At 43.2% G+C, this 21,855-nt stretch overlaps 1 protein-coding gene across 3 annotated transcripts in view; it reads left to right on the top strand.

The window, feature by feature from the left end:
* The first annotated feature begins 372 nt into the window (after positions 1-372).
* Positions 373-21,855, top strand: part of GPR107 (G protein-coupled receptor 107) — a 38,182-nt gene continuing 16,699 nt past the window's right edge. The window contains exons 1-14 of one of the 3 annotated variants that reach the window (XM_058423080.1): positions 373-480; positions 6,038-6,163; positions 6,919-6,969; positions 7,191-7,279; positions 7,922-8,088; positions 9,770-9,804; positions 10,011-10,067; positions 10,866-10,976; positions 12,327-12,460; positions 13,179-13,254; positions 14,234-14,307; positions 14,873-14,990; positions 15,920-16,050; positions 17,773-17,816. In XM_058423080.1, the coding sequence (XP_058279063.1) occupies positions 6,095-6,163; positions 6,919-6,969; positions 7,191-7,279; positions 7,922-8,088; positions 9,770-9,804; positions 10,011-10,067; positions 10,866-10,976; positions 12,327-12,460; positions 13,179-13,254; positions 14,234-14,307; positions 14,873-14,990; positions 15,920-16,050; positions 17,773-17,816 (1,156 nt within the window). In that variant the 5' untranslated portion in view covers positions 373-480; positions 6,038-6,094. Of the gene's footprint in view, positions 481-1,246; positions 1,409-6,037; positions 6,164-6,918; positions 6,970-7,190; positions 7,280-7,921; positions 8,089-9,769; positions 9,805-10,010; positions 10,068-10,865; positions 10,977-12,326; positions 12,461-13,178; positions 13,255-14,233; positions 14,308-14,872; positions 14,991-15,919; positions 16,051-17,772; positions 17,817-21,855 lie in introns of those variants that run through there. The other 2 variants (XM_040083069.1, XM_040083070.1) reach the window with 2 other exon arrangements.

Raw genomic sequence — 21,855 nt, 5'->3', positions numbered from 1 at the left:
CAGTCTTTCAAATTTATGCTTTTTAGCAATGTGTCAACCAAAAAGCAATTTTAATTGTCCCTATTCATGTTCACTTTGCTTCTTGTGTTACTCTCATTTTGAGCAACAAGTCATGGAAACCAGGCCCAATCTGCTTTTTTGTTTTATTTGTAAATGTGACTACAACTGCTAATTGCACAATAGGTGCAAAACACTTTAAATAGGTGCAAAACTAATCCTGTAAAGGAGCAGAAATCCCTTTGTTTGTTACCTATTTTTCTGGTGATATTCAAAATCAATACTTTAACCCTGGCTTTAAATAGAAAAGCAATTTTCCTGTTGTTTGGACTACCTGATGTTCAGACGTCTGCTGTTGCCATAGCTCCCAGGAAGAAGCTGGAACTTGCTGGTAGATCCACGGCTGAGCTGGAAACAACCACTTCACCCCTCCCTGTAAACAACCATCCCACATCTCCCTGTGGACGATGCTGCAGGGCTGAGGTAGGAAGAGCTTCAGTCTTTTTTTGGGGTTTTTTTTTTGGTGTCACCCCACAGAGGCCAGTCTGGGGGAGGCTCAGGGGGTTCCTTTTGGCCAGTGCCCCTCTCTGAGCCCCATGGCCATGGGGGGACCCACAACCCAGGGGGGACCCCACTGCCAAGGGGGTCCCAGGGCTGAGGAGGGACCCACCACAGGGCCTGGCTGCTGCCACGGCCCTCACTGAGGGGCCTGATCCAACCTGGGGGACATCGTGGGGAGCAGCCTGAGGGCAGGGGCAAGGCAGCAGAGCCCAGAAGGGCCTCAGCGGGAGAGGAAAGGGTGGGAAATGCCCTCCCCATGGGGAAAGGCTGAGGGGGCTGGGGCTGTTCAGCCTGGAGAAGGTCGTGTGGAGACCTCAGAGCACCTTCCAGGATCTGAAGGGGCTAGAGAAGCCGGAGAGGGACTCTTCGGCAGGAATTGCAGTGACAGGACAAAGGGGAGCGGGTTCAAACTGAAAGAGAGAAAAATGAGGCTGAATATTGGGAGGAAATTCTTCCCTGGGAGGGTGGTGAGGCGCAAGTCGCTCAGAGAAGGCGCGGCTGCTCCCCGGGAAGTGCTCGAGGCCGGGTCGGACGGGTTTTGGGGCACCCTGGCGTGGCGGGAGGTGTCCCTGCCCGGGCAGGGGGTGGCACTGGATGATCCCTGAGCTCCCCCCATCCCCAACCCCTCCATGACTCCCTGACAGGACCCGGCCGCGCCCACCGCGGTCACGTGACGCACCCCCGCCCGACACGTGACTCGCCTGACCCGGAAGTGGCGCGCGGGGGACGCTGACGCTGGAACAAAGATGGTGGCCCGCGGCGCTGGGGCCGTGCTGGGGCTGCTGCTGCTTCTGCTGCTCCGCGCGGGCCCGGTCCGCGCCCGCGTCCATCACCTCACCCTCAAAGTAAGGTCTGCGCCGCCCCCGGCCCCGCTGGCTCGGCCCCCGGGTGCCCTGAGGGGGGCGGTGAGGCCGGCCCGGCCCTGCGCACCTCCCGCGGGCCGGGATGGGTCTCCCCATGTCTCTCTCTTCGTTCTGCTGCGTGCCCCAACCCTTCTTTCTCTTAGCTTCTCTCTGAGCTCTCCCTCTGCTCCTCAGCCCGCCCGGGCCCCGCCGCGTTATGCTTTTGCCGTTATCCTCCCCCTCCCTCTGACCCCAAAGTCCCGTCCCGCTTTTCTGGCCGCCTATTTCTTAGTCGCGGGTAAAGCGTGTGGAGGGGCCTCAGAATTGCAGTAGCTCGAAGGTGTAACTGCTTCACGTTCCTTTGAAAGTGATGTGATCAGAGAGGGCTGAGCGTGAGCTGAGGGAAAGGTTTCTGTAAGTGGATTTTGGCTGAGTTTCTTTTTAGCTGTGTTCTGCAGTAACCTTCCTGTCCTGGTCACCCCGAAGGGCGTTTGGCTGCAGCTGCTTTGCCCTAACAGTTAGTAGAGGCTGAGGAAACTGACGCTGACAGTTTTCTGTTTTGGTTCCGTAGGCTGTTTGGTGTGCTTTGAAGGAGTGATGTGTCATGCTGTGACTATATTTGAGGAAAAAACTCGTTATTCAGGGCTGTTGATGGGAAGTGCAGTAGGTCAGGGTGAAGATGTGCTGCTGCCTGTTGTGCTCTGGGTGAGCCACTGCACGGCTGTGGGACAGAGGAACGCTGCCCTGGGGGTTATGCCTTTGAACGGCTTCTGTGTCGCTCATGGAAAGCTCTGTCAGTCTTCAGAATTTAAATTTTGTTTTGGTCGTCAACAACATGCAATATGCTGCCAGTAGAAATATCAGAAGAGGTAATAAGGTGTTAAATGACCGGGGCCTGCATTGCTGTGCTGTTGGAGCAGTTTAGGGAGAATTCAGGACTTTGCAGGAATTCCAGCTCAGGCTTTGGGATACAACGGCTGCTGGACGTGTTCATGTCTTGCTTGTAGGAAATTCTCCAGACTGTGTAATTGTTTAAAGTGCAACTACATGAATATTGTTGTACTTCAGGAGAAGTAAACTTTTTCCTGAAGCAGTAAATTAGGAGGCTTGTGCTGGTTATGTTACTGTTTTGAGGAATTTGTGGCAAACAGTTGAGCGCTGAAGGACTTCTCCTGGGGTCATTCTTTACCCTTAAAAAGAAAACTTTCCAAATTGCTTCAAGCAGATGTTCTGAGCAGCAAATATTATGGCTTTTAGCCCCAATTGGGGACTGCCTGGATCAATTACTAAATCCTGTTTGCTGTTTTTCCCTGTCAGGGTGGGGTATGGGTTTGGTTTTGCAGGTGTTTTGTGGAAGTTGTAGCACTAACTGACCAAGAAGTAACAGTGAGTTTGTGCCTCTGCCCACCTGCTTTATAAACATGAGCTTTATTGTTAGAGCCGTGTCTCTCTTCCTCCTTCATCCCCTGCTTTACAGCCTTTATGTAAACATCAGGCCCCAACAACTGAGTCCTTTCACAATGAAAGCTCCTTTCTGCTGTTCTTGCCAGTCGCTCCTGCTTTATTTGCAAGTGTGCCTTGACACTGAGCCAAGCGAAAGGCCACAGCTTCGTGGGAATGTTTGATATTGCATTTCCTCAAACAAGCTGTTATTGCTTAATTCAGAACAGCTTCATTCTTGTATCTTCATAATTACTGAGCTAATGTGAAGCTTTTTTGTTGTCAGAAAAACAGGCCGCAGTCTAGCAGTTTCCAGTTGTAAAAATAACGTTTCATTTTTATAAAAGTGAACAAAATAGTTGGGTTTTTTTCTGGCAGAGAAATTATTTGCTTGAATTTTGCTGTTAGACTGGCCTTGCCAGAGAAGCTCCTCCTTAGAAGCAATTGTTATCAGCTTCATTAGCTCAATGAGATATGTAAAAAACTGCAAAATACCTCAACTAGCAAAACCTACCCCCTACAAGAGAAAACCCTACAAAAATTGGAAGTTATAGAAAACCAACAGAAACAATTTTCAGAGGATTCTGGAAGTAGCTGTAGTTGAAATGTTTCTCTGGGCCAGAAATAAGCCCTTTGTCAGACGTGGAATTACAGAGAAGATGCTGATTTTCAATGGCTGCCTGTAAATGCCTATGGCTTTTTAACGTTGATAGGCTTCACACTTCAATAGCTCAGGTTGAAAATACCTTTCACAATAATTCACTTAGTCTTGTGCAAATTATAAACCTTGTTACTAGTCTCACACAAATAATAATATTCATTTCAGGTCAGGGTAAGCACTCTCTAGTAGACAGACAGTGTGATCCTAACTAGATTTAGGAAAAAATACCTAGAGAATATTTTTGTGCCCATTATGAGCTACAGGATTATGGATTCCACCTCCCTGTAGCCTTACTCGAGTATTGCAGGATCACTTTTTATCCTACAGGAGTGGAGGAACTGGGGAAGATTTTTATGGAAACAAGCTTGAGAACTTTGGGTATTGGTTTGACTGCAAGCTGTTAGTGATGAGTTCCAGATAATTTCTTCTCAGTAGGGCAGGCTTAATTTTAAATGCATACTATGTAAACGAAATTAATGTGTGTGTTAACAACTTGGATGCCATACAAGTATTCACTTGTGTGGGCTCACACCTTTGTTGTGAACTTAAATATTTCTGGAGTCAGTAGTTGAGTGATTATAAATAAAAGCTGGGTTCTTTCAACCCCATTAGTAAGCCAATGTCTTTGGGCTGTCAATATGTGGAGCAGTAGCTGCTCTTGCTGTTGCTTGGTGGCAACTGGTGACAGTGTGTGTGTGGGATCATGTAAAGCTGGAGGATTTGTGAACTAAATCTGTAAACTCTAAGCACTCAAAGCTGAGATAAAACCAGGGAGGAAAGTGGTGTGTGTTGGATATTAATTATCTGCTGGGGGTGGGGAGCATATCAGTAAATTAGCAGAGTAAATCACTTTGATTGAACTGAAGAGCTCTTGCAATTGCTCTGAGTTGAGCAGATGCTTCTGGTCACATCTGCAAGGTGCAGAACCTTGTGGCTGGATGGCATCATGTCCCCCTCAGATTCACTCAATTCTTCTCTGTCCAGATGGGGTTAAATACTTCTGATGTGCCCCATGAAGGGCCAGGATGGATTTTCTCTACAGGCAGGGAAGTTGCCTGGAATGCAGTGTTAGAGGAACCAGGTGGGATCTTGTTTCAAGCAGTTCCATGACCTAGAACTTGAAGACAGCAGAGCTCCAATGCTCTGTCAAACAAAGCATCTGCTGGAAGCTCTGTGTTGCTTTTTTTCTCTTCAGAGCATTAAGGGAACCATCTGGTTATTTGCCAGGTTAACTTGATTCTATTAGGGTGATCTTATTACAGCTGGATTACAGGTTAGCTGTGTCAGGATTAGTGTCCTGCTGTTACAGTGAGTGATATTTATGAGTCAGAAACGTTTTGTGCAGAGACGTCAAAATCAATACTGGGGTAGAGGGAGAGAAAGAACTTTTTGTACTTGTACAATTTGTAGCTCAGTCTTCCAGGGCTGTCTCCAGAACAGTTTGCCCTTAGCAGCTGACTTCTCTTTTTAGAGTATTCTACAATCTGATTATCTTTTCCTAGAAGAAGCAGGAGGAAGAAACCTTTCTCTTTTTTTAGTGCCAACTTGGCAAATGTTTTAAATTCCATTGTAAATTTACTTTTTGATTACTGTTGCCTTGTTTCTGCTTTTCTTCTAATTAATGTCACAGTAATGTAGGACCAGCTGCAGATATTGGATGTGACCTTTTGTCATCTGATGTGGCAGTTGTGACGTCAACTACTTTCCATGTGAGGTCATTCATGGCCTCCTTATTTAAAAGAAAATTAAAGCTCACTGTACTTGAACCTTTATCAGCTACACAGGGCATGAGAAGAGATCAATTGCTATGGTTTCCTTGCCAGACTGAGAGGAAGGAAATTATTCTGCAGCTGAACTGTGAGTGGAGGAGGGAATTAGCATCTTCCTGTTAGAGAAACTAACCCAAGTAATTCTGGTTTTGGTATTTGTTCTGTTTTTATTTTTTAATTTATTTTATGCCAAAAATCATTTGGAGGTGTGGGACTGCATACACAGCTTCATTTTCACACATAGTTTCCCAGTGTATTAGTGTTTGCCTGTCCAAACACTGACCCTTCCTAACACAGATGATCTGAGGGGATGACAGTGCATTTGCTAAACACTTGGCCAAACCCCAGCTCTCGGTTAGGTAAGATCCCCAAAGTCACCTATTTCCTCTTCAGTCTGTAGCAATGACGGTAGCCAGCATTCGAACTATAGCTGTCTTGATCTATCTACATTCACTTTGGGGGATTTTGCTATATGTTGTTCAATCAGTGATGCCAGATGTTTAAATTCTTCCAGAATCTTGCTTACGTATTTCCTAGTTGCATAGCCAGGCAGTTAGCAGAAACGTGTCTGTTTAAAAGTTCTCACTGTTCAGGTTATTGGAAAAGTTGGTTCATTCCAGTGAAATAGTTGGCTACATCTGAAGGTATCCTAAAGAAATTTGCTGTCTGCATAATTAGATACTTTGCACGAATATTCAAGTGTCAATCACTTTGCTGCAGCAGATGACTCTGCATTGTGTTCATAAATTTGCTTTCCTTTCTCACAGGATGATGTGAGGCAGAAAGTGCACCTGAATACCTTTGGCTTCTTCAAGGATGGTTTCATGAGCGTCAATGTCAGCAGCCTTTCCCTGAAGTCAGCAATGAGCTCTGAGGACATGGACAGTTCATCAGTGAGTTCCTCCCCGTGAAATTGCCCTTGCACTGGTGGCCTCCACTTCTCTGAGGTGTCACCTCCAAACTCGTGATGCTGTTGGCTTTGCTCCCCAGCATGAGCCAGTTATGAGGCTCTGTGTATTGAGATTTATCCCTGAGCACTCTCCATTGTGCTTTAAGGAAGAGCCTTTAACTTGCTGTTCCTCTGCTGAACTCCGTGCACACATTTATAACCTACATGGAACATCAGTTTCCTAACAGTCCTCTGATGTGAGGCTTTTTCACACAGTGTTGCATTTCAATTCAGCTTGTGATCATTGTGTCAGTAGGTTTCCAGAACAGTGACGGTCTTATTTTTAACAGAACTCTAATATTACATGTTATATAGCACATTACATTAGGGGTTCTAATAGAGACTGAAATGCTAGATTAGATAACAGACCTGAGTTCTTACTCTGCTGCACAGTTTCACCTCTTCATTGTTATAAAAGTATTGAATGCTTTTGTCAAGCAAAAACACGTGGAATAATACTGAAATAAGTTCAAATGTTCAGAGACAGAAGGTACTCTGGATTTAGTTTGGGATTGAATCATATCTTTTTCCTGGTGGATATGGATGAGCATGTTACATTTGAATGTATTTTTCTGCCAAATTACTTGATGAGAAAAATACCTGGAATCTGCCTTAAATGTAGGTTAACTTGTTTAGAGAGCAATATCTTTGACTCCTTCAGTAGTTCAATTTTACAGATTCTTCTCAATTGTCTCATAGGTGGGGTTCAGTTTGGATCGAACAAGGAATGATGGTTTCTCCACTTACCTGGTAAGAGAAGTGAACTTGCTTTTCTAAGCTGGTACATCTCATTACCTGACTCTGGAAATGGTTGGAAGAAATAAAAAAAAAAAAAGGTGGGGGGACTTTAGACATGGGACAATGCAAAGGATAATTTGGATATACAACTTGCTGGACTAAGAATGCTAACATCTGCCTGGAGGGAAACGTGTCCAGTGAGCACTTCAGAGATGTTTTGCTCATGTTACCAGGATGAAGAAGTGGATTATTGTATCTTGAAGAAGACACCAGAGCCAGATGTCTCTGTTGTGATCTTACTTCTGGACATCCAAACTCAAGTGTGAGTAAAGAGCATACAAGACACTTTAAAGTTACTTCTTTAGCTGAATATAATGTAACACTTGGGGGTTTTTTAAGGGCTTGGAAAGCTACTGTGCATGTAGGCTGGTTTTTCTTTTTTTTAAGGGATTACAGGAGAGCTGAGGGGAGGTAAGTGTGAAATATCTGCGTTATAAAATGGTCCAAGGATTCTTCCTGCATATTGTAGGGGTAAAGGGACAGCAGGGAGAAGCAACCGACCTTAATTGTGCTGAATGAGCTTAATGAGCTTTGATGTCTTGGGTCACTTCTGCACTGAACATGCAATTTTATTGTTTGCCTTGAATTATCTTTTTTTATGGAAGTACCTTCAAGTCTGCATTGCTTTCTTTTGCAAGAGCTCACGTGTGGTAACAAAGTTTCTAGTGGAACTGTGCTCACCGAAGAAATTTAATTTTCTTCAGGTGCTCTTGTATTTAATGTAGAATGTAACACAGTGATCAGTTCTGCTGTAAGTTGTGATCTGGTTCTTGCCTGTTCTTTGTGGTACAGAAACCAAGTCAAGACAAGTTGATTTTCCTTTATTGGGTAAATGGCTGTGACAGCCTCTTTTAAAAAAGTTGGTTTGCTTTCATTTTGTAATAAAACCTCTTTGTTTCTTTAGTGTCAAAGTACGGTTCTCTTCAGAAGCTGCTTCTTTGTTACCTAAAATTGTATTTGTATCTGAGGAAAACGGTGCTGCCTTAAATACCAAGCTGCTGAAAACTTCTGAGCCGAGCAGTGATTCTGATAAAAATCCTCCAAAGACCAACGAAAATACAGATGGCAAGGGTAAGCCAGCTCAACCTGACCTGTGTGTGCTCTCACTGCTGAATCCTCATTGCTGTGCATCCACCACTGAGTTGTGGTCATATTCTGGGGTCCCCTGGGGCTAGAATTTAATGTACATCCTCTGTAAACCTGTGCACAGAACTGCTTTTGGGGCTGGAGTCTCTTGCTCAGTGATTTGTGTTCACCAGTCCTGTTGATCCATCAGGCAGAAAATGAGTGTTGGAGACCTTCATTGCCTCTGAGGAGGGGTCAGCAGCTTTGTCTGGCAAAAAGAAGGCTAAAGTGGGAATTTTATGGCCATCAACAACTATTTGAAGGAAGGTTAAGAGGACAATGATTTCAAGCAATTTTTAGTAATGGCACACAGTGTCTGTTTCCCTTTATTAAGTTTTGGATGCTCCAGATGGTATGTTAGGACAGAAAATAAGTAAAATAAATAAGAAATCTTTCCTAAATAGGTATTCCAATTTTGTAGTAGATCATTTGTGCAATCTGATCTCCATATTTTGAAGTTTTAAACGCTTGATGAAGTAAAACCAGGGCCAACGTGATACAGCTGACACCAGGTGTGCTTTGAGTCAGAAGCTGGATTTGTCTTCACAAGTCCTTTCCAGCCAACATTTATATGAGTCTGTGTCTGTCTAAAGAGTTGAACTCCTATCACTTAGAAACTGTGGATAGGGAGGAGTAACTGTACCAGTAATCTTTCTAGGAGGCACAAGCCTTTGTCTGCCTTCCAGACCAGCAGACAAAAAAATTTATAGTCTCAACTCTAATAGGATTAGCTCATGTTATCCCTTCCTGGCAGAGTTTAGACTTCAGATCAGACTGTTGAGCAGTCTGATCTGGAGTTGTCTGAGTCTGTCTTGGCCTGTCACGTTCACAAGCTTTGATTCCATTCAAAAGCTTGGACAGCTGTTGCAACGAGTCAAGAACCAAGGATGGATGGCACTGGAGATAATGGATCTGACAGCCATGGTTCAGCTTTCTCTGGTGTAAAAAGTGTAGCAGGAGTGTGGACAGTGCACTGAGGTGTGGGAGCCAAAAGCAAAGCTCAGGTCTTGAACTTTTGCTTCCTGGTAGAAAGAGATGACCTTATGTTTGAAAAGCTTCTTATAGGAATAGAGTCAAACTGTGAGCTTGACTGAAGGCTCCTGTCACCTCAAGTTCAGAGGACATGCTGACCTGGCAGTCACCTAGGCTTTTGTGTTCTGTTTGTATTTTTACTGGGAGCTCAGTGGAAAGCTGTGAATTTATTCCTTCCTCATGGTTAATTGGGATTTCCATATGTTTGTCAGGCCATGTATTAATACTCAGATGGAGATTTGTCAGTGGGATTAACAGTACTCAGTCATAACATAAAAAGTCATAGCTGTAGCTTTCATCTGGTGCTCTCACCAGAGGAAAAGATTTCTGGGGTAGGCTTTTGTAGGAGATGTAAGAGTAGAGAATCATATCCTGGCATTTGAGGATGCATTCAGAATGAATGCTGGCTGTGGGAAGAGTCCTCTGAGAGTAAGGAGAGACTGGGAAAGAATCTGTGTTAATGATTAGCTGGGAAATTGCCACGCAGACAAGTGTAGGAAGATATGAGTAAGGTATTGACAACGTGGTGGCTTCTGAGGATCTCTAAATGCAAACACTAATTAACATTAGCTAACACTAATATTTTTATCTCTAGGTAAGAAGTCCAAACGAAGTACAACATCCTCCCAGGTAAGAAATTATCTGGGGTTCTCTTTCAGGAAGAACCTGGGGGGGATATTTCAGTATAATCATAGCAGAAAAGTGGAGAGTACTTGCTGTTGCTCTCAGCCTCCACTGAAAATATACAGATTGCAAATCCAATAGTCTGGTTGGTGTAGCGAAATGTTTTAGTTACCTGCTTAATAAAATCTAAAGGCTTCTTTTCCTTTTCCCAGAGCATGGTAGAACAAGAACATCCTGTTCGAAATAACGAAGGAACTTTTTCATTTCAGGTAGGGTGTCTGTCAGTGTCTAAACTCAGTTCCTTCACTGTCCTACTTTGGAAAAATAAAAGTCTGGGATATAGCTGTCTCTCTGATAGCAGAAGTTTGCCTGAAAATTTACTGAGCTAAGCATCAGTGTTGAAAATATTCCTTTATAAGTTGTGGGAGATGCTTTTAAATTGGTTTTGTTGTGATGCTGTTCTAACTGTCATAGACTATAGTCTATGAGCCTCAACGTATTAAAGTTTACTGTGCTGCCAGTAGTGCAAGTTGCTGATAACAAATAGCTGTGACCTGACTGATGACTCAAGGGGAAGATCCTCTGCATGAAATCGGATTAATGCTTTGTTTGGGCACCCTGGTTCAGTTGTGATGGTTGGTTGCTATAAAACAAACACATTTTAAATTCTGTTATCTGACACAGATCTCATTTCCAGAGCTATCACAATTTGCATAGTTGGGGGAGGAAGAGAAAAGCTGCAGGGCAAGTATAATAAAAATTTTATGCTTTGCCATGTCAAATATGATACTTGTGGTTATCTTTTCTCTGTGGTGAACGGAGTTAAACACTGACACTTTACAGACTTGGATTACCAGAGTGCATAATCCTAGAGAAGTGCAATGATTTTGCATCTGGAATTCTGTTGAAACTTCCAGATGTGCTGCTGTCCTCAGGACAGTCTGCTGAAGGGAACCAACTGACCTCAAATGACTGACTTCTTTCATGCTTCAGCAGAGATGACGTCCTACCAGGGCAGCCCTCTTGTGAATGAGAAGAATGCTGACTTTTCTATTCCTGTTTTTCAGTTCTTTTTTAACATCAGCTCGGATAAACAAGAAGGTCTCTACAGCCTGTATTTCCATAAGTGTGTTGGCAAGAAAGGGCCAGCTAATGATCAGCTGCTGTTTAGTCTTGATGTGAGTATGGCTTCTAAAGGGTAATTAACTCATTAGCTTAGACTGCAGCTTCCAGCTCCAGCTCGTAACCAAGCACACACTGCACATGAGTGCACATATGGGGTGGGGAGTGATTCAGAGTTGTGTGCCAGTCTCTGCAGTGGCATTTCTGAAAGAAGTGACTGCTGTAAAAATAATTAAAATACTGCTTTTGCAGAAATCCCTGAAAATCTGAAGGCTGTATGTGGGCTGGGTTCAGTCGACCCAGTTGTGACCTGATGCTGTAGTGAGATGGGAGCTACAACAGCTTGCTTGTGTTTTGCTGCACTCAAAAGTCACTTTTCTCTTTATATGATGGCAGATATTAAGGCTGTTGCTGCAATGTAAATTGTTGGTATTTGGATTCAGTGTTTTTGCTTTTTCTGGCCTAATTAAAGATGTGTTTTTGTGGTGTTAGATACACATCCTAAAGGCAGTATGTTCTAGCAAATATCTCATCTCTTTTGACTTAAAAGGGTTTGGTCCTATGTGGTTTTGGTTGTTACCAGAGCTTGGGCTTCCCCTTTTTCCTTTTCCTGTGCTCATGCTGGTGTATAATGAGCTGGTCTGATATGAATCGTTTCACTGACTGAGATACCTCAGCCACATCAGCCCCTGAGCTGCTTTTTACACATTTGTGTTAATGCTACTGCAAGGGAACATGGAGGTGATAAAACCTCACAGCCCTAACCTGACTCAGACTACTTCAGATCTGTTTCTAAAGTTGTGTGTTTAGAAGACCAACTTTTCTGAATTGCTGTGTGTCACTTTGACCCACTGAAGAAATTGGAAAGACAAGAAAATCTGGATCACTGATCTGCTGGGGTGTACTGAGAAATGCAGGACAGCTTCAGTACTTCAAACCAGGCTTGATGCATTATATTGTTGAAGTCCTAGCACATATGACTAAGCCACTTAGGGGTGTAAATAGGATGCTACATAATGCTTCTGTTTTCTCAGTCACAGGAAAATAGGCTGGCAGCCCATTGTAGATACTCTTTCTGAATCAAAGGTGGGCAAATTGTGATGTTTGGTAGAGAGAACAAGTATTCTTTGGGAAGAACACTTTGCCTTTCTGAATTAGGTTGCATAACTGAAGCATTGTTTTCCAAGGGGATTATTCTTATGGGAATAGTTTTGCAAAGTGTTTTGAGATTCTTGAGGGTGAAGGGTAGGTTTTGGTTTTCTTCTGAGACTCCTAAGTCACCACTTCAGAAAGGCTCATGTTAAATGAGTGAATTTCATTTTGAAGTGTAATTGTTAACTCAGTGCTTTAACAAAATGTTGTGGGTTTTTTTTCAACTGTACACATAACACACCTTTAATATTCAGATAGATATTACGGAAAAGAATCCTGAAAGCTACCTCTCAGCAGGTGAAATCCCACTGCCAAAACTTTACATTTCCATGGCTCTCTTCTTTTTCCTGTCTGGGACTGTATGGATCCACATACTTCGTAAACGCAGGTAAGTTCAGTGTCTGTGGCAAGTAGAGACCTACCTTGTTTGGTTTTTATTTTTCATTCCTCTTCTTGTAATGCCCAATTCACAGTCACATTTGATCACTTAAAACTCCAAATCTGGCCCAGATTTGTATGTTTAATACACACAGTTTATATTTGAAAACTGCTTCAGTCAGTATTGTTGTTGCAGACTGTCATTCTAAAGTTACCAAATCTTAGTTTGAAAATTCTTCAGGTGGTGTACATATTGTGGCAAAAAATAGACAGGAAATTCCTGTAGTTGATGTCAAAAGATGACTTTGAAAATAAATAATGAGAAAAAAATTGATCACTTTCTTCATTTGGGAAATGGCAACTTATGGCAGTAGAGAGCCATAAATATCTTGATTGTGATTTGAATTGAGTTTGGCAGATGTTCTAACATTTAAGATATATGTCTGTCTATATCTATGGATATATGTGTGGGATATTGTTATTAGTTAATAATTTCAGTTATCCCAAGCAGTAACAATCAGGGGTTTAGAACATGAAGTTGAAGTACTGCTCAGGATGTTGCAGAAACTTGGACTGCAGTATTAAGGGGAATCTTTTTACACTGATGGTCAGCTCAGCCTGGGAGCAACTGCTTGACACTTAGAGGTTTTAAAGAAATATCCTTGGAAACTGAAATTTTTACTGCTGGCTTTTAAGTAATGCTCTTTCCTTCTTTTTTTATTTCCCAGGAATGACGTCTTCAAGATCCACTGGCTCATGGCAGCCCTTCCTTTCACCAAATCATTGTCCTTAGTCTTCCACGCGGTGTGTGCAACATCTCTGTCTGGAGTTGTTCAGCTAGGAAATAGAAACAAGGAATCCAGGACACGCAGTTAGGGAAATCTGCTTTGGGGAGAGGACAGTGGGAGGGAGAACTGGTCTTAATACTGAAGCATTAGAACCGAACTGCAGCTCTTTGGTGGAAGTGTTTGTTTTCATCAGCAAATTCTGGCTTTAAATCCAATTGGGATCATGGCCTGAGGTGTTGAAGCAGCAAGGGTTGGGGTTTGATTGAGTTCCACAGATTTTAATGTTTTGGTCATCTGGAGTGGGCCTGAAAGCTTGGGCTGTGCTGCTGCTTCAGCTCTAGGGCTTGCAGTCAATATTAATAAATGAAAACCTTGATGAATGTTTGTAAAATTCAAGGGCAAGGAAGTATTATGGTATATGGCGACATAACCTTATCAGCTCTGAGACTTTCCATAGATAATGTCTCTGTTGAATTGTATTGACTTTCCCTTTCCATTGGAAATACATGAACAAAGGTAATGGCAAGCATTTAATCCTTCAGTGTTTGTGCCAGCCATGATCTTCACCTTTGTGTCCATGGTGTTATACCTGCTATAAATATTTTTGGAGTCTTGTGAAATGAATCTGGCTTCCAGTGAAAATGAAATTAGCACACCTCTAGTCACCTAATGCAACTGAACCTGAAAAGTGAATGAATAAATAGGTTCCAACTGCAATTGTTTCACTGTAGTTAAGCAGGGGAGTTGTGTGGGAAGGATGTAGATTGTGCAAGATACATCCACTAGCACTTAGGAAATAGAGCAAATGGAAATGATGTCATTGTTGCTAAACAAAAGTAGAATGTGTTGGGAGGAAGTGCTCTCTGAATGTGACAGAGCTGGGTTTGTACACGCTGACTGGAAAGCGAAACTTGCAGTGGATGTGGAGCAGAGCTGTTTTTAGAGGGTGGGCTGTCAAAGAGCAGCTTTTAAAGCGCTGTGTTTTCTGCTTCCAGATCGACTATCACTACATCTCTTCTCAGGGATTCCCCATTGAGGGCTGGGCTGTTGTTTATTACATCACTCACCTGTAAGTGTGTCAGAATATTGATCTGATGGATTCAAATTGCCACTGGGGCTGTCTCCCTCCTGAACAAAGTGGGAAATCGTTGTGTTCTCGTGCAGGCTGCAGTACCAAACACTCAGCAATCAGCCCTGTGTGAAGGGGAAAGCTCCACTTAGGGGGCAGCTGCAGAGAATTGGCACTTCTGTGGGTGGAGGAGTAAAAGGATAACAAATGCTTTACTTTTCTTTGTTCACACTAATATTCAAGTATCTAATTTGTTCCTGGTGTGAATGGTAAGTGGGTACAGCTGCCAGTATTTGCTGCTGTTCACAATGGTGAATGGATGTCTCCGCCAGGAAAAGATTGCATGTATTGTGAATGAAGCCTAATATTGCTCTGTGATACACAATTGTAGCAAGAACATCTGCTTCACTATTGTGGGATGGATAAGTGCTTGCCAAAATTAGGGATAGGGAAGCATTTGTTTGGGTTTGTGGCTTTATTGGCAGTGAGAGAAACCTGGGCAGTAGAGGAGGTATGATGTATGATAAAATAAAGTCTCTCACTGCATTGTCTGTTTCTCTTCCAGACTGAAGGGAGCTCTTCTGTTCATCACTATTGCCCTTATTGGCACAGGCTGGGCTTTCATTAAACACATCCTGTCAGATAAAGACAAAAAAATTTTCATGATTGTCATCCCACTTCAGGTGAGCACTGAGCTGTGCTGATGCCTCCTTTCTTGTGGGGGAGAGCTGCTTGTGCAAACTGGAAAAGGCTGTGAAAGCATCACACAGTGCCATGTAGTTCTTGCTTGTATGAGCCTATTGGCTATTTCCTAGTCCAGAAATTACTGTAATTCTCCCAATTTTTCTCCCATGTTGAGCATGAGATAATAGCGATCAAGCATTTTCAGCAAATGAAAACTGTCTGTGAGGAGTGGGACAAAACTTGGGCTGGAAAACCATGCTAAACGACTAAGTAGAGGGATTGAATTAAAGTTGTCACTCCTAAATGCTTGCTGAATGTGTTAATGAAATTTTAAAAATGGGAAAAGCGAGACTTGTAGGTCTGTTGGGTCTGAGGGAAACATTCCCAGTGGTTCAGAGTGACCAGTGCTGGTCAGTTCCTACTTGAGGAACTGAAGCATGTAGGAGAACAGCACTTGTTGTATGTAGAAGAGATTTACTGCCTTTCCAGATGCAAGCCCTTACCAGAAGTATATATAATTAGTGCTTGAGGCTCTTACAGAGCTCGGGTGTGGAGTACAAAAGATGGTCATTACCAGTCTAAATTACTGGCTTAATTTAGAATTACCTGGTTTCTCTTATTGGCTGTGTGTGCCACACTGTCCTGTGTCTGTGTTTCAACGAGTAAATTTTGCTCTTTTTAATCTCAACTGATACAGTAGATTCAGCACCGAATATAACAAAAGAGCTACTTTCTGAATGTCGGCAGGAATGAATTCCCATCAGTTTTATTTCTGTAAATCTTATGAAGTTGCTGCCAAACATGAGACTTTTGGATGCAGAGCTGCAGAAAAGTTACTGATGTTACTGGCTGGGCTTTTGCTGGATTAACGGCTCACCTGTAGTGGCTCCTTGGGCAGTTTCTAAGCCATAACCATTGTCTTGTGTAGGTACTGGCAAATGTGGCCTACATTATCATAGAGTCAACAGAGGAGGGGACAACTGAGTATGGACTGTGGAAAGAAATCCTTTTCCTGGTGGACTTGCTGTGCTGTGGAGCCATCCTGTTCCCAGTGGTATGGTGAGTTGCTGTATGTGAAAAATACGTGAACTGATGGAGATCAACAGCTCTGCCAAAGCAAAAGAACTCTGGTCCTGTGGAGTTGAGCATTCTGCTAACTTTTACAGACTTCATCAGCCTTAACATTTCAGTCTAGTGCTGTGCAAACTGCTTGTTTTGGGGATGTTAGAGCGGGGAGAAAGGAAGTTGAAATGTGGCCAGCACTGTGCGGACTGTAGGTGCTTTTGAAACTTGAAATTTTGCAGAAGTGTTGACTCTCTAAATTGAAAAATAGGATTTGGCTTCACTGACTGAGATTAGATACTTGACTGCTAAATTTCAAAACAGTAGTCTTGTCTAAGATCAGAGCTGCCTTCAAGCAGAGTGGCTGCATGTTTGACTGTTTATAAGAATTAATCCCAAAGGGAGCATTTCCCCGCCCTTCCTTCCACTCTACTTGGCAGGGAATAATGTTGGCTATATAAAACTCAACCAAAACACAGATAATTCAGATAAACACTATTGTTGCTGCTTGCCAGATTAGCCAGAACATTTATCTTCTAAATGCATTTTGTCTTAATTGGATAAACAGCTGGGTTTAAAGGAGGATATCAAGGAGCTTCTGGCTCCTTGGTTAGTAAACACAGAATATTCCTCTCTTTCTCCAGTATCTCCATTATTTTTTTCTGAAATACATTATATAAATGTCTGGTAGCATGTCATCACTCTAGAGTGTAACTCTTGAGTGTTTCAGAGAAAGCTGTCGCTCAGTAGGTGGAAATAAGCTTCAGCTTGTGAAGGTGGGTTTCAGCTGTCCTTCTCTTCCCCTACACACTCCTGGTGGCCTTCTGCCAAGGCTGGGAGATGTCTTCCAAGAAATTTGCATTAGCCACTTGTCCTTCCCCTTCCTTCAGTCAAAATGCTTCAGCTCTGAGGTTGAGAGCATTTGGCAATGGTAAATAAAAGGTCAGGGATGTTAACTTTAATTGCAGAGGGACTCGATCTGCTGTGATAAACTTCTGCAGTCACTGTTCCTGCTACCTAATGCTGGGGTCTGTATGCCTAACCTAGTGAGGTGTTGGCGCAAAACTTTCTTTCCATGAAGGAATTGTAGCTGAAGAACAAATGTGAGCTGTCTTGTGACAGTTTATGGTGTGCATCCAGTGTTCCTGCATCGCCATGATGCCATCATAAACTGGCAGTGAAGCCCCTGACATAAAATCCTGCCCCTTTTTCCTCTGGGTAGTGTCACTGCAGCTGGTGGGATGACTCATGTGAGCAAGGTGACTAAGACTGGGCCCCTGAATTTACATTCCTGCAGGGTAGTTTCTGTTACATAAGTTGCCTATGTAGACTTGTAAGCTGTAATCAACTATTTAAATGAAAAGAGCTTAAAAGAGCAGTAAGATGCCAAGTGCTTGGCAGTACTTTGAAGAGGAGCTCAGCTTAATTGTACAGTTTCCAGCATTATGCTGGAAAATGCCCTAGTTTCTCACTCCGCTCCCTCCCTCCTACAAAGCTTTCTGTAGGCTGAAGTAGGTTTTAGCAATCTGCTTTCTTAATCCCAAGGAAATAGAGATACTTGAGCTGGGGGCATGAGGCTGAAGTGTGTGCAGTGCTAAGCACAGTTAATTATGAGCATACTCTAGCCATAAAGAGCTAACAAAACTTATCAGTGATCTAGAGGACTGCTGTGAAAAGGAAGTGTAAAACTTATCATTAATCTATTCTTTTTTTTTTTAGGTCGATAAGACATTTGCAAGAGGCTTCAGCAACAGATGGGAAAGGCAAGTAATCTGTATTCTTTTGTTCTTTCTCCTCTTCTATGCTACATGTTATAATGCCAGATATTTTGAACACGTCATGCTGATGTAAAAACCAAACCAAGACTATTCATATACACTTTATTAGTGCCACTCTGTTTTTCCTCAGTGGGCTCACAGGAATAGCTTTTGGGAAACGACCTTTTTCTTGTATTGCTTGAGTTATCAGACCTGCAGTGTGTAACCCATTCTCTGCTGCTTGCACAGCTCTCAGTGCTCGAGCTTGACATGACATCTAGAGCAAATCATCCTGACAGATTTGCCATTTTTGCCTCACTTGAGTGCTCAGAAACAGAACTAGAAATTAATTCCAAAATTGCTGACTATTAGCCCAAATAGACCCACTTATTTCAGTTTCTGCTGAAAGGTATTCCTGACAGAATAGAGGGAAATAAACCCATTAGGAAACAAAACATAACTTGGCATTCCATACAGCACAGTTCCTGACTTGTCCATGTTTGTACAGCAGCTCCAAGGGCTGCCTGTGGCGAGTGCAGTTCTGTTTATTGTAGCGCTGAAAAGGAGCTGATGGATGGGAAGGCCAAACGTGGCTGCTGTAGCATGTGCTTTTCCTGCCTTACCTGCTGATTTGTTCTGGATTACTTCCTTGGATACAAGCTGTGGAGCACAGCACTGGCTTCCTTGGAAGCAGGCCGCTTCTGGCATTCGGTGGTTTACTCTTCAAAGCTTCATTTGTAGAAGGTCGTTTGTTTGCAACAGCCTTTTAACTTCAGTCCCATCCAACTCTTGTCTCTCCTTTCTGGAATTCTGTAGCCAGGTCTGGATACTTCTTCCAGCAGTTTCCTTGGCTTGCACAGACACTTCTGCATTTCACTGCTGATTGTAGGTGAAATGTAAGGCTGGGTACTGAACTTAGCTCTGTGCAGAGCACAGATTAGTTCACTTTTTGTCATCTGCTGTATTTAAACAATACTTATGAGGGGCCCAGCATGCTTTTTGGATGTTCCAAGCTGTTAAAAAGGCCACCAAACAACAACCCTACAAGCTAAAAGAAAAAAACCACAAACCTAATGGTGGAAAATTAGTAATTTCTAGTAGAAACAAATGTTTAAAAGGTTAGTTATCAAAGTGTAATATAAATGTTATTAGTAGCTTTCCTATCAGTGTGTTCACTTGGGTTCAGTGGCATTTACTGATGGATTTGTTTTACCTTGTGTACTGAGCATATGTTCTGGAATACTTAGGCTCTTACCTTTAAAAAGTCTGATAAGTTCAGATTTCCTTGAAGCAGCCTTTCTTCTGAACCAAGGACTTCACACATCAGGCCTGGTTCTTAGCTGGGTAGCAGTGGATCTGACTGTCCTGGTGGTGAGCGTTCAGCAATTAGTGCACGTAATTAAGACAAACCCTTCAGATCCGTGTGGCCCCAGGTGATCCCGCTGTGCCTGCTTTGGTTCTTATCACAAGATGGTGCTGTGGAGTTTGAGAAACCTCAGACAGTCTGAGAAGGAGGGAAGTGAGGTGGCCAGCAGCCGGGATGTTCAGTGTATAGGCTCAACCTATCCAGTGTCCCTCATGCCCGATGAAATCCAGATCTGAGGAAATCCAGGCAGTTCCATAGGAGGCACTGTGATGTGTGAAAAATGTGGAGGGGGAAAAATGGTGATTTGAGAGGAGCTGGCTGTGTCTTTACAGCTAGTCAGTGCTATGCACAGTAGTGTTTAAGGTCTGGTTTAAGCCTCTGTTTTGTGGTGTTCTCCATGGGTGATGATGCTCTTTATCTTGAGTGTTGCTTGTTAATCACCTACTGCTGTTCCCAGCTTTACCCACCGGTGTTGCCATCTGGTTGTGCACATCCTGTAAGTCAGTGACTCTGTATTCGGGGGGTCTTAGCAACTGTGTTATGCTGCACTGATAATAAAAGAATAGCTAAGGAATAGATTTTCAGGGAAAACATTGCACAGGCTGAGAGCAGATTGTGGCTGCAGTGCTGGGACTCGCTTGTGAAGCACAATCTGGTTGGGCTATTTAGAGGCTGTTGATAGGAGCCCACGGGGAGCAAGGAAATGGCAACGTGATGCCAGAAGCAGAATGTTGCCTAGTGCTGTCATGCTTACTAGTGTGTCTGGATGAGAAAAGCAAAAGTGATTTGGTTGCACTGTAAAAATGTGAAATCATTCACGTTAAGCTTATCAATGAATTCTCTTGACTAGAACCACATGCTTTGTAAGCTTCCCTTGGAGGCCTTGTTCTTCAGAGGTGCTGCTTGATGTCTCAGCTTCTCATGAGAATAAAAAATAGAGCCAGTGCTTACTGTTAAATCATGAGCATTTTTTTTCTCCTGCAGTTAAAGGTAGTTTTCTCCTGTAGTAGTCAAAGTTACTGGATCCTCTCGTTATTCAGAAGGTTAGAGCTGGCTGGATTGTGTACAGACACTGCTAGCTGGGCTGCCTCTGGCCTGCTGGGATTTATTGTCTAGTCAAAGGCTGCTTTCCCTCTTCTCTCACACAGGCTTCATTAACTTACAGGATGTATTGGGGAATTACATGCTACACATTCAATAGCTGTTTTTCCTGGCACTGAGTCTTCTGGTGACGTCCTTGCTGGTGAGAAAGAGCTAAGGAAAATTATTTTTGCTTCCTTGCGTCTGTTAGGATTAACAACTCCAGGACTTTATGGCTCAGTATCCTGGTGGTGTTTCCTGACTGTTTGTCATACTCTCTTCCAGCTGCTTTTCCACCTGTTTATTAGGTAGCAGTCCCCTGGGTCAGGTGACAGCCATGACTTCAGTGTGACTGGACCAGGAATGAAGCAGATTTGGATTTACCAGACCTTTAGTCTGGGTTTGTCATAGGCCTTTGTTTTTGCAATGTGCAATTAATAAAAAAGCCTGTCATAAGTGGCACTAATTTGGAGTCACTAGCTAATGGTCATTTAAGCTAAATTAGATATTTTAAAAGGAAAGCAAAGTGGGAAAGCTGGAGAAATGGGTCTAAAGCCATAATTATCCAGGGAGACCTTACATTACCAGATGCTGTGGATTGCTAGTGAGAAGTATGCAGGGCACAGTGCTGCGGCTGAGTTTGAGCTGCCTGGTTGTTTGCTTTTTTTCCCTTGAAGGTGATCTTTAAAGCAGTATATCTGACCTACACAGGCTTCTTATCTTGCACAGCAGTAGGCGTAAACATCCCATTTTTAGAATCTTCTTTCCTCCCCTTTTAAAGTCGCCACCTTCAGATTTAAGCAAGTGCTTAGCTACACCTCTTTGATCTGTCACTATATCTTCCTTCAGGTGGTAGCCTTTGCTCTCTGTCCATTTGTAAATCTGCATTGCAAATGTCTTGCAGATTTAAGGAAATCAGCCTTGCAAACTGACCTAGAATTGTTCAGCCTGCAAAGCTGCTCAGCTGCTACCACCTTGTTTACAACCATCTCAAGAAAAAAGAGGAGTGTGTATATATATATATATATATAATTTATACATCATTTTTGTTTGAAGCTCCAAGTTTTTGGTCACTTTCAAGTTTCATAGCAGGCCCTTGTGATCACATCCTCTGTTTGAGGGAGGAATGGGGTTGGAGAGCATTGCTGCAGTTTATTCTTGGTGGTACCTGTTTGTGATGAGAGGTGTGACATGGCACAGTCGGATCATGGGTCACTGTTTTCCTGGAGCACTGCAGCATGTTACAGTTGGCAGCAGAATTATGGAAAATACATTGCAGCCTGTCACTCCCAGGCATCATTCATTCCCCGTGTTCTGTGCAGTGGGCAAATGATGATTAATGCTTTCGTGCTTGCCCCCATGTCAGGAAAAAGCATTTGCAGTATTCAGTGTCTCCCTGCTGCTGTGCCATGAAGATGCTGTGAACGAAGAGCCTGGTGCTGTGTGGTGCAGAGCAGCCGGTGTTTACCTGGCCTCAGCACCCCTTCCAGGTGCCCCAAAGAGCTGTCCAGGGTTGATGTGACAAATGTGTTGGACATAAAGTGCTTATCCTGTACTTGGGACTTTCATCTGAGCCTGGTGGGGCTCTTTTGTGCCAAA

Source organism: Hirundo rustica, chromosome 20 (assembly GCF_015227805.2).
Source record: "Hirundo rustica isolate bHirRus1 chromosome 20, bHirRus1.pri.v3, whole genome shotgun sequence".
Taxonomy (NCBI): Eukaryota; Metazoa; Chordata; class Aves; order Passeriformes; family Hirundinidae; genus Hirundo; species Hirundo rustica.
The sequence above is the reverse complement of the archived record's forward strand: the minus strand, read 5'-3'. Positions and strand labels throughout refer to the sequence as shown.